At 39.5% G+C, this 12562-nt stretch overlaps 1 protein-coding gene across 1 annotated transcript in view; it reads left to right on the top strand.

Annotated features, from left to right (window-relative positions):
• The window catches only part of STRN (striatin), a 137934-nt gene that overhangs the window by 52999 nt on the left and 72373 nt on the right, over nucleotides 1-12562 (top strand). The window contains exon 3 of the mRNA XM_062209245.1: nucleotides 7524-7597. Within this exon, the coding sequence (XP_062065229.1) occupies nucleotides 7524-7597 (74 nt within the window). The remainder of the gene's footprint in view (nucleotides 1-7523; nucleotides 7598-12562) is intronic.

Below are 12562 nucleotides of genomic sequence, written 5' to 3'. Positions count from 1 at the left end.
ATAATGAGGAACATGGCAAGTCTTCAGAAACATTTTATCCAAAAATGATCTCAAGTTGCAAGAACTCTTCTGTACCTTTTACCCAGATTCACCAGTTGACTCATTTTGCTGTATTTGCTTTGTCATGCTCACTCTCTTTATGCATATTGTTTTTTTTCCTAAATCATTTGCTATTTAGTTTGCCCCTAAATAACTCAGTGTCCATTTTCTAAGAGCAAAGACATTCCTTTATTTAATCATAACACATTATCAAATTAAGGAAACTATCAATATAATTCTGTTATTTAGTCAATATTAAAATGTTCCAATAAAGATCTTCATAGCATTTTTCTTTTCTAGTTAAAGAGCCAATCTAGGATCCAGTCTGGGAATACGTATTACATTTAGTTGTTATGTAATTGAAGGATTTTATATATAAAATAGTGTGAAATATGTTTTAGAAAAATTACCTTGACCTCATTGTGACAGATGTACTAGAAAGATCTCTTAATACAAGCAGGAAGATTATAATACTCGAAGATGAGAAATGGTAGCATAATAGCATAATAGCTGCTGAAATTGGGAGGTGTCAGTTATAAAGCCTCTGAAGTAGAAATAATCCATAAAATTTGGAGATGATATAAAAATTTGGAGATCGGGAGGCGACACTGTGGCATAGCTGCTGCCTGCAGTGCTGGCACCCCATATAGGTGCCAGTTCAAGTCCCGGCTGGTCCACTGCTGATCCAGCTCTCTGCTATGGCTTGGGAAAGCAGTAGAAGATGGCCCGAGTCCTTGAGTCTCTGCACCCACGTGGGAGACCCGGAAGAATCTCCTGGCTCCTGGCTTTGCATTGGCGCAGCTCCAGCCATTACGGCCAATTGGAGAGTGAACCAGTGGATGGAAGATATCTCTCTCTCTCTCTCTCTGCCTCTCCTCTCTCTGTGTAACTCTGAGTTTCAAATAAATAAATAAATCTGTGCCAGTCTGAAGCCAGAAGCCAGGGGCTTCTTCCGGGTCTCCCAAGTGGGTGCAGGGACCCAAGAACATGGGCAATCTTCTACTGCTTTCCCAGGCCATAGCAGAGAGCTGGATTGGAAGAGGAGCAGCTGGGACTAGAAACGGCGCCCATGTGGGATTCCGATGCTTCAGGCTAGGGCCCCAAAGATAAAGTGTTAAAGAGCAGATATGGAGGGGTGACTTATGACTAGAGATATGTACATACTTGGGAATCATGAATATTGTTGTGGCTAAAGTGAAAGGAATAGTTGGGAGAACGAGCCTCACGGAAAGAGCAGAGAGAGCTAGCAGGGGGACTGGAAATAGAAAATTTGAAGAGAAGGCAGTAGAGAAAAGCCAACTAAAAAATAAGAGAAGAAAGAAGTAGAGAGCAGTATTTTGGAAGCAAGCTAAAGGAGGGATTTTAACAATTGCAAATGCCAAAACAGACTCCAAGTAAGTTGTGTTCTGAAAATAGTCATTCAGATTTACTGGTTGGGAGCTTATTGGTATCCTTGCCAAGCAGCATCAGTGAGATAGGAGAGACATACGCCAGAAACCAGGAGTTTGAGAGTTCAGAAGGGTAACATGGTAGCAGACATATAGTAGCTTATTTTGTTCAAGAAGTTTGACTTTGATGAACAGAAGAGATATAGGACTGGCTGAATCTAAGGAAGAATGTTTTCTTCTTAATTAATGTGATACTCCTGGAAAACAAGTGCTCTATTTTCTATCTTTTGAAGGGTAGTGAATGATTTGGAGGTATTCCTGATGTAAAGGCAGTAGTTAAATTCAGGCATCAAAATCTAGTCCGACTGGGACTAGAACCTGGGGTGCCGGCGCTGCAGGTGGAGGATTAGCCTATGGAGCCGTGGTGCCGGCCAAATGCCAGTAATTGAAAAAATTATTGAGGATAATTTGAAAAACAGATGTGGACAAACTAGTACCTTTTTTCCTCTCCCAGCCTTAAACAGTTAATATTTCTAGTCTTGCTTTTTTTCTTGATCTGTTTTAAAACATATTCGCTACATCTTGTCATTTCAGCTGTAAATAAGGATCATGGTTTTGCATTGCTGTGTTATAGATTTTCTTTGTAGTTCCACCTTTTTTTTTTTTTTTTTTTGACAGGCAGAGTTAGAGAGAGACGGAGAGAAAGGTCTTCCTTTCCATTGGTTCACCCCCCAAGTAGCTGCCACAGCCGGCGCGCTGTGCCGATCTGAAGCCAGGAGCCAGGTGCTTCCTCCTGGTCTCCCATGCAGGTGTAGGGCCCAAGCACTTGGGCCATCCTCCACTGCCTTCCCAGGCCACAGCAGAGAGCTGGACTGGAAGATGAGCAATGGGGACAGAATCCAGCGCCCCGACTGGGACTAGAACCCGGGGTGCCAGCGCCGCAGGTGGAGGATTAGCCAAGTGAGCCGTGGTGCCGGCCCCACTTTTTTTTTTGAAAAACAAGATTTATTTATTTCTTTTAAAGGCACAGTTACAGAGAGAAAGAGAGAGAAAGATAAATGTCCCATCTGTTGGTTCATTCCCCAAATGGCCGCAATGGCCGGAACTGAGCCCATCTGGAGCCAGTAGCTTCTTCTGTATCTCTCATGTAGGTGCAGAGGCCCAAGCACTTGGACTATCTTCCACTGCTTTCTCAGGCTCATTAGCAGGGAGCTGGATTGGAAGTGGGACTTGAACTTTCACCCATATCGGTTGCTGGTGCTGCAGGTAGTGGCTTTGCCCACTATACCACAGTGCTGGGCCCCTACATAGTTCCACTTTAAGACCCCAAATTAACTAAAACTGAGTCATTAATATTTTAGAGAGATTACTTACTTAGCTGTGGGTTTATCACAGCATTCCTTAAAGTGTTAGCAAATTTGCAAAATTAGCACATTTATAACACCTTTTCACGAATACGTAGTGTGTCATCTGAAGTTTATTTAGGAAGTTCTATACTGAGGAACCTCAAATACTATGTAAAATATAATTCTGAGCATCTCATTTTCCCTATTTCTTTCCATTCACTGAAACTTTTGTTTGATCTACATTACTGTACTCTTCTTGCCTCCAGTATTTCTTTTTCTTTCTTTTTTTATGATTTATTTTATTTATTTGAAAGGCAGAGTTAGAGAGAGGGAAAGACATTTAGAGATCTTCTATCTGCATTCCCCAGATGGCTACAATGGCCAGAGCTGGGCCAATCTGAAGCCAGGATCCAGGGACTCCATTGGGATCTCCCATGTGGGTTGCAGGGGTCCAAGCATTTGGGCCATCCTCCATTGCTTTCACGGGCACATTAGCAGGGAGCTGTATCAGAAGTGGAGCAGCAAGGACTCAAATGGGTGCCTGTGTGGGATGCTGGCGTTGTAGGTGGTGGCTTTACCTGCTATGCCATAACATCAGCCCCAGCCTCCAGTATTTCTATATTCCAGTTCATCTTCCACATTAATAGGATTCATTTTTAAAATCACAGGTATGATAATCATGTAATATCACTACTAAAGATATCTGACTAATTTCAGAGTTCTTAGTAAAATTTTGTAGCCAGGTCTCTTTTCTAGTCCCTTCTCTAAACTCCATTCCTTTTGGGTATCAAATGTTTATTGATTTTGGACACTGTTTTTGTTTCTCATTTTATGATACTCCTTCTGTCAGAAATGTGCTCTGCATCATTTCTTTGATCAGAATATTACTCTTTTTTGAGGCTTAGCTTAAATCTTATGTGTTACATTCTTTTTGATAACTTTGACATCATCTTAGACATACTTAGATATTCTGTCATCTGCATTCTTAGAACACCTGAAAAACTCTTGCAGTTGTTACCACAGTCATGCTATAGTTATTTATTTACATTCTGGTCTTTTAGGCATCCCCTTGTCTCCACTCTCACCTGACTGCAAGCTACAGATTATTCATGGTACCTGGCACATGATAGAAATTCTGTAATGTGTCATTAAAATTCATCAGATTATCAGGTCATATTTGAGTTGTGATTGGGATGCTGTGTTATTTTCCTAGCACATGTAAATTTAAAATGTTATCTCAAAAATAAAAAAAAGAGGGAGGGAGGAAGGAAAATCATGTTCTTAGACTTGTGTATCTACAAATCATATTGAATCTGTTAAAAATTAAAAAAAATAGACTGACATGAAGCTAGTATGAAACTTTTAGTACATTATAATTATTAAGCACTCTTTATGCTATTTCATCTAGTCAAGACCAGTTGGAGGACCTAGCTGTGTATCACATGAGAGTTGTTAGATATGAGATCTACTTATTTATCCTATAGTCAGAGTTAGACAGAAAAAGAATAGTAAACAAGAAAGATTGGTAACACCGTAAGCTAAGGGTTAAAACAGTGGGGAACAATGAATGCCATAGTATTTTTAAGGACATTGGCAGCAAAAGGAATGTTATTAAACTAAAAAGGAGGTTCTCTGAGTGAAATATTTTTCAGTGAATGTAACAATTCCATAAGGAGACCTTGATACAAGAGACCATAACTTGTGATAAACACTGCAGATCTTTATATGTTTTATTATTATCTAGTTTTTTTTTTCTTTTAGTAAGTGTTAGTTCATGATGTGTTATTTCTGTTACATTTATTTATTTAGATTTTACTCAAGTTAGACAAGTTTCATGTATTTCACATATACAGATTTAGGAACATAGTGATACTTCCTCCCTACCCTCAATCCCACCCAAGCTCCAATTCTTCTTGCTTCTCCCTCTCACATTCCCACTCTTAATTTTTACAAAGATCTATTTATTTTTGTAGAATATTTTTTACTGTTTTTTGGAAAATATGTTGCAGTTTTCCCCAAGACCACTAGAATGCACTATAATGCAGTGTTTTGTGTTCAAAAATATTTTTTGTTGATGTATGTACATATACATATACATACATACATTATATACATACATACATTATATATATACATGTATATATATATGTATATGTGCGTGTGTGTGTGTGTGTGTATATATATATATATACTCTTTCCTACAGTTTATTGCCGTTTTTATTTATTTAAAAAGCTTTAGCATAGTCTGTCATCAGGCCGGTTACATTACAATGTTATTTTGACTTCTAGGAAGTATTCTTAATTTGGCTTATGGTAGATAAAAGAACTTGTATGTTTTGGGAAAATTTGAATATTGACAATTACATTAAGAACCTTGTTTACTTTATGGTAACTCTAAGTCAAATTGATGTCTATAAATCTTACCCTCTAATCAAAATTATTACAAATCTAGTAAGTTAGGAAACGTTTAGTCTTAAAATGATGAAAGCTTTGTGATTAAGATGTACATTGGTAACAGTGTGAAAGATACTCTAGATGATTTAGGCTAAAAAATAAAGAAATATATCTGTACAGTTAGTTAACCAAATATCAGCAAAATAGTTTGTCTTTTGCCTCAGTTCACTGATTTTCTTTCCAAGGAGGTGTTACTAATGAATGTCTATATATCAGATATCCTCCAGAAATGTTTTTTGCATATGCACACACACACACACATTTAATTTAAACTTCTGTGTGAGCATATTGAACATAGTATTTTGAACCTTACTCTTTTGCTTAAGCTTACAGATCAATACATATTAGCAGACAAATATTCTTTTATATATATATACACAGGTGTGAAGCCTACTATAAAAATACTCGTGTGCTTACCATGCATCTTAAGGAATAGGCCATCAGCTGCTAATAATTTTCATAAGATTTCCCTGTATATAAAAATGAAAAATCTTTCATCACTAAAAAAAAACTTTGGTTTTTTTGTTGTAATTATAAAATGACTATTATTCAAAGTAATCATGAAGAATTCCAAAACTTTACATATTTGAACAAATAACTTTCATTTTCTTTATACTTTTCTTGAACTGTAAAAAACTTTATGATAGAGTGTTCTATTTATTTTTTTATAAAAGAAAGATTTCAGATTTGGCTGTTACTCTTCCTTCCTTCCTTATTACTTTATTCCTTGGTGTTTTGAGTTACTGTTGCTTTTGTTACTAGCCCAATTTTAACACACTGAATATTGATTACAAATGGTCTCAATATTTGGGGGAGGGTAGCAAACAAAGTATAAAAGTATACAGATATGCCAGGCACGTATGGTCATTTTTAATTAGTCTTTCAGAAATATTTACCTTTTCTGGATTATTTTTCAGGTCTCAGATTATTTAATGATGAAATATGATTAATTAAAAATAATAGCATTCTATTAACTTTAGAAAAGAAGATAGTATTCCCATTCCTAGTTCTTCCATAGTAAACGACAAAGTATACCTATTCATTCCTACTGGAATATCTTATTCAACATGGAGGATTTGGACTGGATTTCCCCTTCTCCCTTGGATTGTTCACTGTAATGCATACTCAGCGAATTGTAATTACCTGGCAAGACATACAATATTATAGATGAATTTTCTTTGTAAAATGCTTGATTTTGAGAAAGGTTCGTTTTTTTAATTTTTTACAAGTTTATTTTGCAGTCCAAACCTTTTTTTTTTTTTTTTAATTTATTTTTTTGACAGGCAGAGTGGACAGTGAGAGAGAGACAGAGAGAAAGGTCTTCCTTTTTGCCGTTGGTTCACCCTCCAATGGCCGCTGCGGCCAGCACGCTGCGGCTGGCACACTGCGCTGATCCGATGGCAGGAGCCAGGTGTTTCTCCTGGTCTCCCATGGGGTGCAGGGCCCAAGCACTTGGACCATCTTCCACTGCACTCCCCGGCCACAGCAGAGAGCTGGCCTGGAAGAAGGGCAACCGGGACAGGATCGGTGCCCTGACCGGGACTAGAACCCGGTGTGCCGGCGCCGCAAGGCGGAGGATTAGCCTGTTGAGCCGCGGCGCCGGCCTTTTTTTTTTCTGACAGAGTTGGACAGTGAGAGAGAGAAAGAGAGACTGAGAGAAAGGTCTTCCTTTTCCATTGGTTCACCCCCAAATGGCTGCTACGGCTGGCGTGCTGCGGCCAGCGCACTGCGCCGATCCGAAGCCAGGAGCCAAGTGCTTCCTCCTGGTCTCCCATGCCAGTCAGGGCCCAAGGACCTGGGCCATCCTCCACTGCCTTCCTGGGTCACGGCAGAGAGCTGGACTGGAAGATGAGCAATGGGGACAGAATCCAGCGCCCCAACTGGGGCTAGAACCTGGGGTGCTGGCACTGCAGGCAGAGGATTAGCCAAGTGAGCCGCGGCGCCGGCCAGTCCAAACCTTTTATACTGCTTTTGATAATAGAGTTCAACTCTGGCAATCATAAAAAAAAAATTTAATATTACAGAAGCTACAATGTTATAAGGTTCATTTGTAATTACAAGATTTCTGATTCCCAGTGTTCTTTCTTTTATTATAATGACACTTGATGGTGTAGTAACAACAAAAGGCAAGTGTTTTTGTATTATGACTTTGACTCCATGGAAAGCTATGAGCCTTTGAAAGTTCTAAAAGTGGTTAGTCAGGACTTCTGCATACTGATGACTACTCCTATTATGTATCATGAAGTTCATTTAAATATGTTTTAAGATGGTTTGTATTTTCTCATTTCTTTGTTAGAGCCAAATACCACAAGTTGAAATATGGGACAGAATTGAATCAGGGAGATATGAAGCCACCAAGCTATGATTCTGGTAAGCTATTTTAAAGGAAGTTTAAGTGAAAAAGAAGTTGATATCCAATATTTTGTAGCAAGAGCATTTATAACTGTAAGTTAATATCTAATTATTTGTGTGTTGTATTTTCTGTTCTGTTTATTTTTTTGCAGTAATCATTAGTATCATTTAGATAATTTTCTACCACCTTCCTTCCTTTACCCTCTTCCCCCTTCTCTTAGTTTCCCATTTCCTGCTTGTGTTCTACACTTACTAGAAGGATTGGAATTCATGGGTAACATGTATCAACTTATTCTTGTCTTGCTGGATCTGCCCAGCATTAATGGAAATTTTGAGATGTGCAGTAGGAAGTATATCATGCCCTTGAAATTCTGAAAGAGTAGGAACTGTAGAGGTGAGAGATTTCTCCTACAGCACAGGAGAATTCCTAATTTGGATTTTCTTACAGGAGATTCTACACCCAGCATATGTTTTAACAGCTAAAACATTTTTTATGGTATTTCTTCTTTTTTCCTTCTCCTACTTTCCTCTTCACATTACCAGATAGTACAAAATAGTACTTATAAACAATCAGGAATAATTAAGAAGTATAGATACAATTTATTTAGTAGTAGGTGTTAGGGACAAGTAAGAAAAATTATTCAAAAGTTGTCAACTGTTTCACTGTTTTGTGTATACATGTAAATATTTCAAATTAAATTTCTTGGTCAAATATCAGAAGATATTAATGACCATTTATATCAATTACTGAAATATCTGCCTGTGTAAGGGGCTCTATGTATCTATATTAATGTTAATTGTTAAAATAGTTAATAAAGATCACATTCTCATTTATGTGTGTGAAATTGTTTTTTTTTTAAAGATTTAAAGGCAGAGGCATTTTGGGGGGGGCGGGGGCCCGCAGGCGCACTGGGGGAGCTCTGGGGGTGGGGGGGTTTAAAAAAAAAAAGATTTAAAGGCAGAAATAAGGAGAGAAGAGAGAGACAAAGAGAGAAAGAGAGAGAGAGATCTTCCATCTGCTGGTTCACTCCCCAAATGGCCTGAATAGCCAGGGCTGTGCCAGGCTGAAGCCAAGAACCAGGAGCTTCTTCCAGGTCTCCCACATGGGTGGCAGGGCCCAAGCACTTGGACCGTCTTCCACTGGTTTCCCAGGCACATTAGCGGGGAGCTAGATCAGAAGTGGAGCAGCTGGGACTTGAATCAGCACAATTATGGGATTCTGGCACTGTAGGCAGAGGCTTATTAACCTTCTATACCACAGCGCTAGCTCTAATGTGTTTGAAATTTAAGCTCTGAGAAGTAGAGAAACTTGCCCAAGGTTGTACAACTATTAAGTGATGATATATTTAGCTGAATCCAGGTCTGTCTGACTCTAAAATTCGTATTTCCATTTTACCATGCTGCATTCATATTTGACAATGTATGAAAGAATTTTCCAAAATGAGTTCTAAATGTGCTACCAATTTTATAGTTAATTCATTGTGGTACTGTATCAATATATTGGTATAGCTAAATATTAACTCCTTGATATTTAGAGAAATATTAATTCCATCAATGGTATAATTTTTTCCCTTTTTCTTTCTTTCTTTTTTTTTTAAATATATATAGAGAAAGATCTTCCATCCTATTGTTCACTCCCAAATGGCTGCAACATCTGGGGCTAAGCAAGGCCAAAGGAACTTCTTCCAGGTCTTCCACATGGGTACAGGGGCCCAAGGACTTAGACCGTCTTCTACTGCTTTCTCAGGCCATAGTAGAGAGCTGGATCAAAAGTGGAGCAACCAGGACTCGAACTGGTGCCCATATAGAATGCCAGCACTGTATACAGGGACTTAACCTGCTGCTACATTGCACTGGCCAACCACACTTTATCTTAAGAGTGATGACGGAGCCGGTGCTATGGCTTAGTAGTGGTAAAGCTGCCACCTGCAGTGCTGGTATTTCATTTGGGTGCTGGTTCTCATCCTGACTGCTTCACTTCTGATCCAGCTCTTCTGTGGCCTGCAAAAGTAATAGAAGATGGCCCAAGTCCTTGGGCCCCTGCACCTGGGTGGACGACCCAGAAGAGGCTCTTGGCTCCTGGCTTCAGATTGGTTCAGCTCTGACTGTTGCAACCATTTGGGGAGTGGGCCAGCAGATGGAAGACCCCTCTCTCTCTGACCCTGCCTCTCTGTAATAACTCTGCCTTTCAAATAAATAAATAAATATATATATATATATATATATATATATTTTTTTTTTTCTTGAAAAAGGAGTGATAAGGCATTTGAAGGATCCTGATTAGGGCTGTTTGATCAGATTATCTCTTTGATCACACTGGCTATTGTATGGAAGATGGATTAGAGAACAGCAAAATCAGAGATGAGCAAACTGGCTAGAGAACAGTTATAGTCACCTGCGTAAATCAGAGGTTACTTTGACAAGGGTAGTAACAATAGAGTTGAAGGATGTGTTCAGGAAATAGTTGGGAAGTAAAATCTCCAGGAACTTGTTCTTGATTGGATGAAGGGGATAAAAGAAAGGGCAAGTCAAAGATGACTCTTGGATAGACTAGAAGTAGAAAAGTGGTGGGTTTACCTTTTGGATTTGTTGCTCAGGTAACCAAGTAAAGATAGCTGGTACTGCTGGGTGTATGGGTATACAGCACAAGATAGAGGTCTGGTTAGATATGTGGATTTCAGTCATGTCAGCATATATTTTTGGTGGCACTCAAAGCCATTGAAGTAGAAGAAAACACTGAGGAATCGTGGCCGGCGCCGTGGCTTAACAGGCTACTCCTCTGCCTTGCGGCGCTGGCACACCGGGTTCTAGCCCTGGTTGGGGCGCCGGATTCTATCCCAGTTGCCCCTCTTCCAGGCCAGCTCTCTGCTATGGCCCGGGAAGGCAGTGGAGGATGGCCCAAGTCCTTGGGCCCTGCACCCGCATGGGAGACCAGGAGAAGCACCTGGCTCTTGGCTTCAGATCAGCGAGATGCACTGGCCGCAGCGGCCATTGGAGGGTGAACCAACGGCAAAAGGAAGACCTTTCTCTCTGTCTCTCTCTCTCTCTCACTATCCACTCTGCCTGTCAAAAGAAAAAAAAAAAAAGAAGAAAACACTGAGGAATCGTATGTAGAGTAATAAGAGGCCCTAAAATGGAACCCTGAGGAATGAAAACATTTAAAATACTAGTAAAAGAATAGAAAACTGTTAAGGACTGCCTTAATGAGGAAAATTACAAGATGAGAATTTTAGAAAGAGTTAGTGTTCAGCACTCTTTTTTTAGAGTTTTTTTTTTCTTTTTTTTAAAATTTTTTGACAGGCAGAGTGGACAGTGAGAGAGAGAGAGAGAGAGACAGAGAGAAAGGTCTTCCTTTGCCGTTGGTTCACCCTCCAATGGCCGCCGTGGCCAGCACTCTTGATTAACTCTCAGATGGGTAGAGTATCTGTAGAATTTAATGACACACAGGTCACTGAAAACTTTATTGCCAGCAGTTTTAGGGGAAAGGTGAGGGCAGAAATGAAGAATGAATGGAAAACAAAGACTGAGTGAGTGCAGTGAACTTTCAGGAAGCCCAGGTAGTCAAAATGAAGAGTGATTACAGGGCAGTAGCTGAAAGGACACATGGGTCTATGAAAGAGAGAGGGAAAGACACACTGAGAGAGGCATGTTTCTTAGAGGGGTAATAAAAGGGAGAAAGTAGCAGGACCAGTGTTGTGGTGCAATGGGTTAAGCTTCCTGTGATGCTGCCATCCCATGTCAGAGCAACAGTTCAAGTCCCAGCTGCTCTGCTTCTGATCCGGCTCCCTGCTACTATGCCTGGGAAGGCAGCAGAAGATGTCACTAAGTGCTTGGGTCCCTGCCATCCATGTGGGAAACTCACTTGGAGTTCCTGGCTCCTGGTTTCAGCTTGAACCAAATCCCATTGTGGCCATTTGGGGATTGTGAACCAGGATGTGGAAGATCTCCGTCTCTCTCTCTCTAATTGTCTTTCAAATATATACATAAATCTTTTTAAAAGAAAGGAGAAAGTAGAGATGCTCAAAATAGGAATATATCTAAAGAAAGGATATGAATTGGATTCTGAACACAGCTAGAGACGTACTGGAAAAAGAATATGTCTTTTATTGTTGTCAAGAGCGAGTTTTAATTTGGTGGTGTGTATTTAAGTGAATTGTCCATATGATAGCTTTATATGTGCCACAGGATTCTCTGCTATGAGTGGGTCAGACATCTAAGACAATAGGGAAACTTTAAAATACTGAGGGTGAACTGGAGGAATAGCAGGATCAAGAAAAGATAAGAATCTTGTTGGGGTGTGTGATCATGAGTTTATATAGAGGCACTGGTAACAAATTTGGTAGCCCAGGTGGAATCAAAGGGAATGTAGATAGTTAATAGTTGAATTCATTGAATTCATAGGGAGACAAAGGTATAAGAAAATTGAGGATATTGGCAAAAGAATGATATCCATGGACTACAATTAGAGAAAGAAGGAAGTGAAGATGAAAGGAAGCTGAAGTTGAAAGGGTATCAGCTGTGGGCTAGAACTGATCGGCCAGCTTCTTATGTAAAGGGCGAAAGTGTGAATACTTCTGGCTTTGTAACAGGAAATTGTAACAGAACGCGTTCATAGACAATACGTAATTGAGTGAGTGTGTCTGTATTCAGTGAAACTTTATAAAAATTGGTAATGGATTTGACCTGCAGGCAGAGGAGTATGAATTGGAAGTAATGGGGCCTGAAGGATGTATGTTTGGAGAATGAGTATGCATCAATGATGATTCTTCATAATGACAAGATCTTGTGAAAGTTCAAGAAGGTGGTAGTTGTGCAGAGGCAGAAGTGGATCACCTATATGAATATTCATTCAAGATGAAGTAGGGTATTGAAGAGATTTGTAGATAACAGTGATAAGGACAGAGATGAAGAGGCAGCAGAAAGTGGTGTATCCAAATAGTATTTTTTGCAAAAAATTATTATTTCCTTCTGATTCCCCCACCC

Source organism: Lepus europaeus, chromosome 13, assembly GCF_033115175.1.
Source record: "Lepus europaeus isolate LE1 chromosome 13, mLepTim1.pri, whole genome shotgun sequence".
Taxonomy (NCBI): domain Eukaryota; kingdom Metazoa; phylum Chordata; class Mammalia; order Lagomorpha; family Leporidae; genus Lepus; species Lepus europaeus.
The sequence above is the reverse complement of the archived record's forward strand: the minus strand, read 5'-3'. Positions and strand labels throughout refer to the sequence as shown.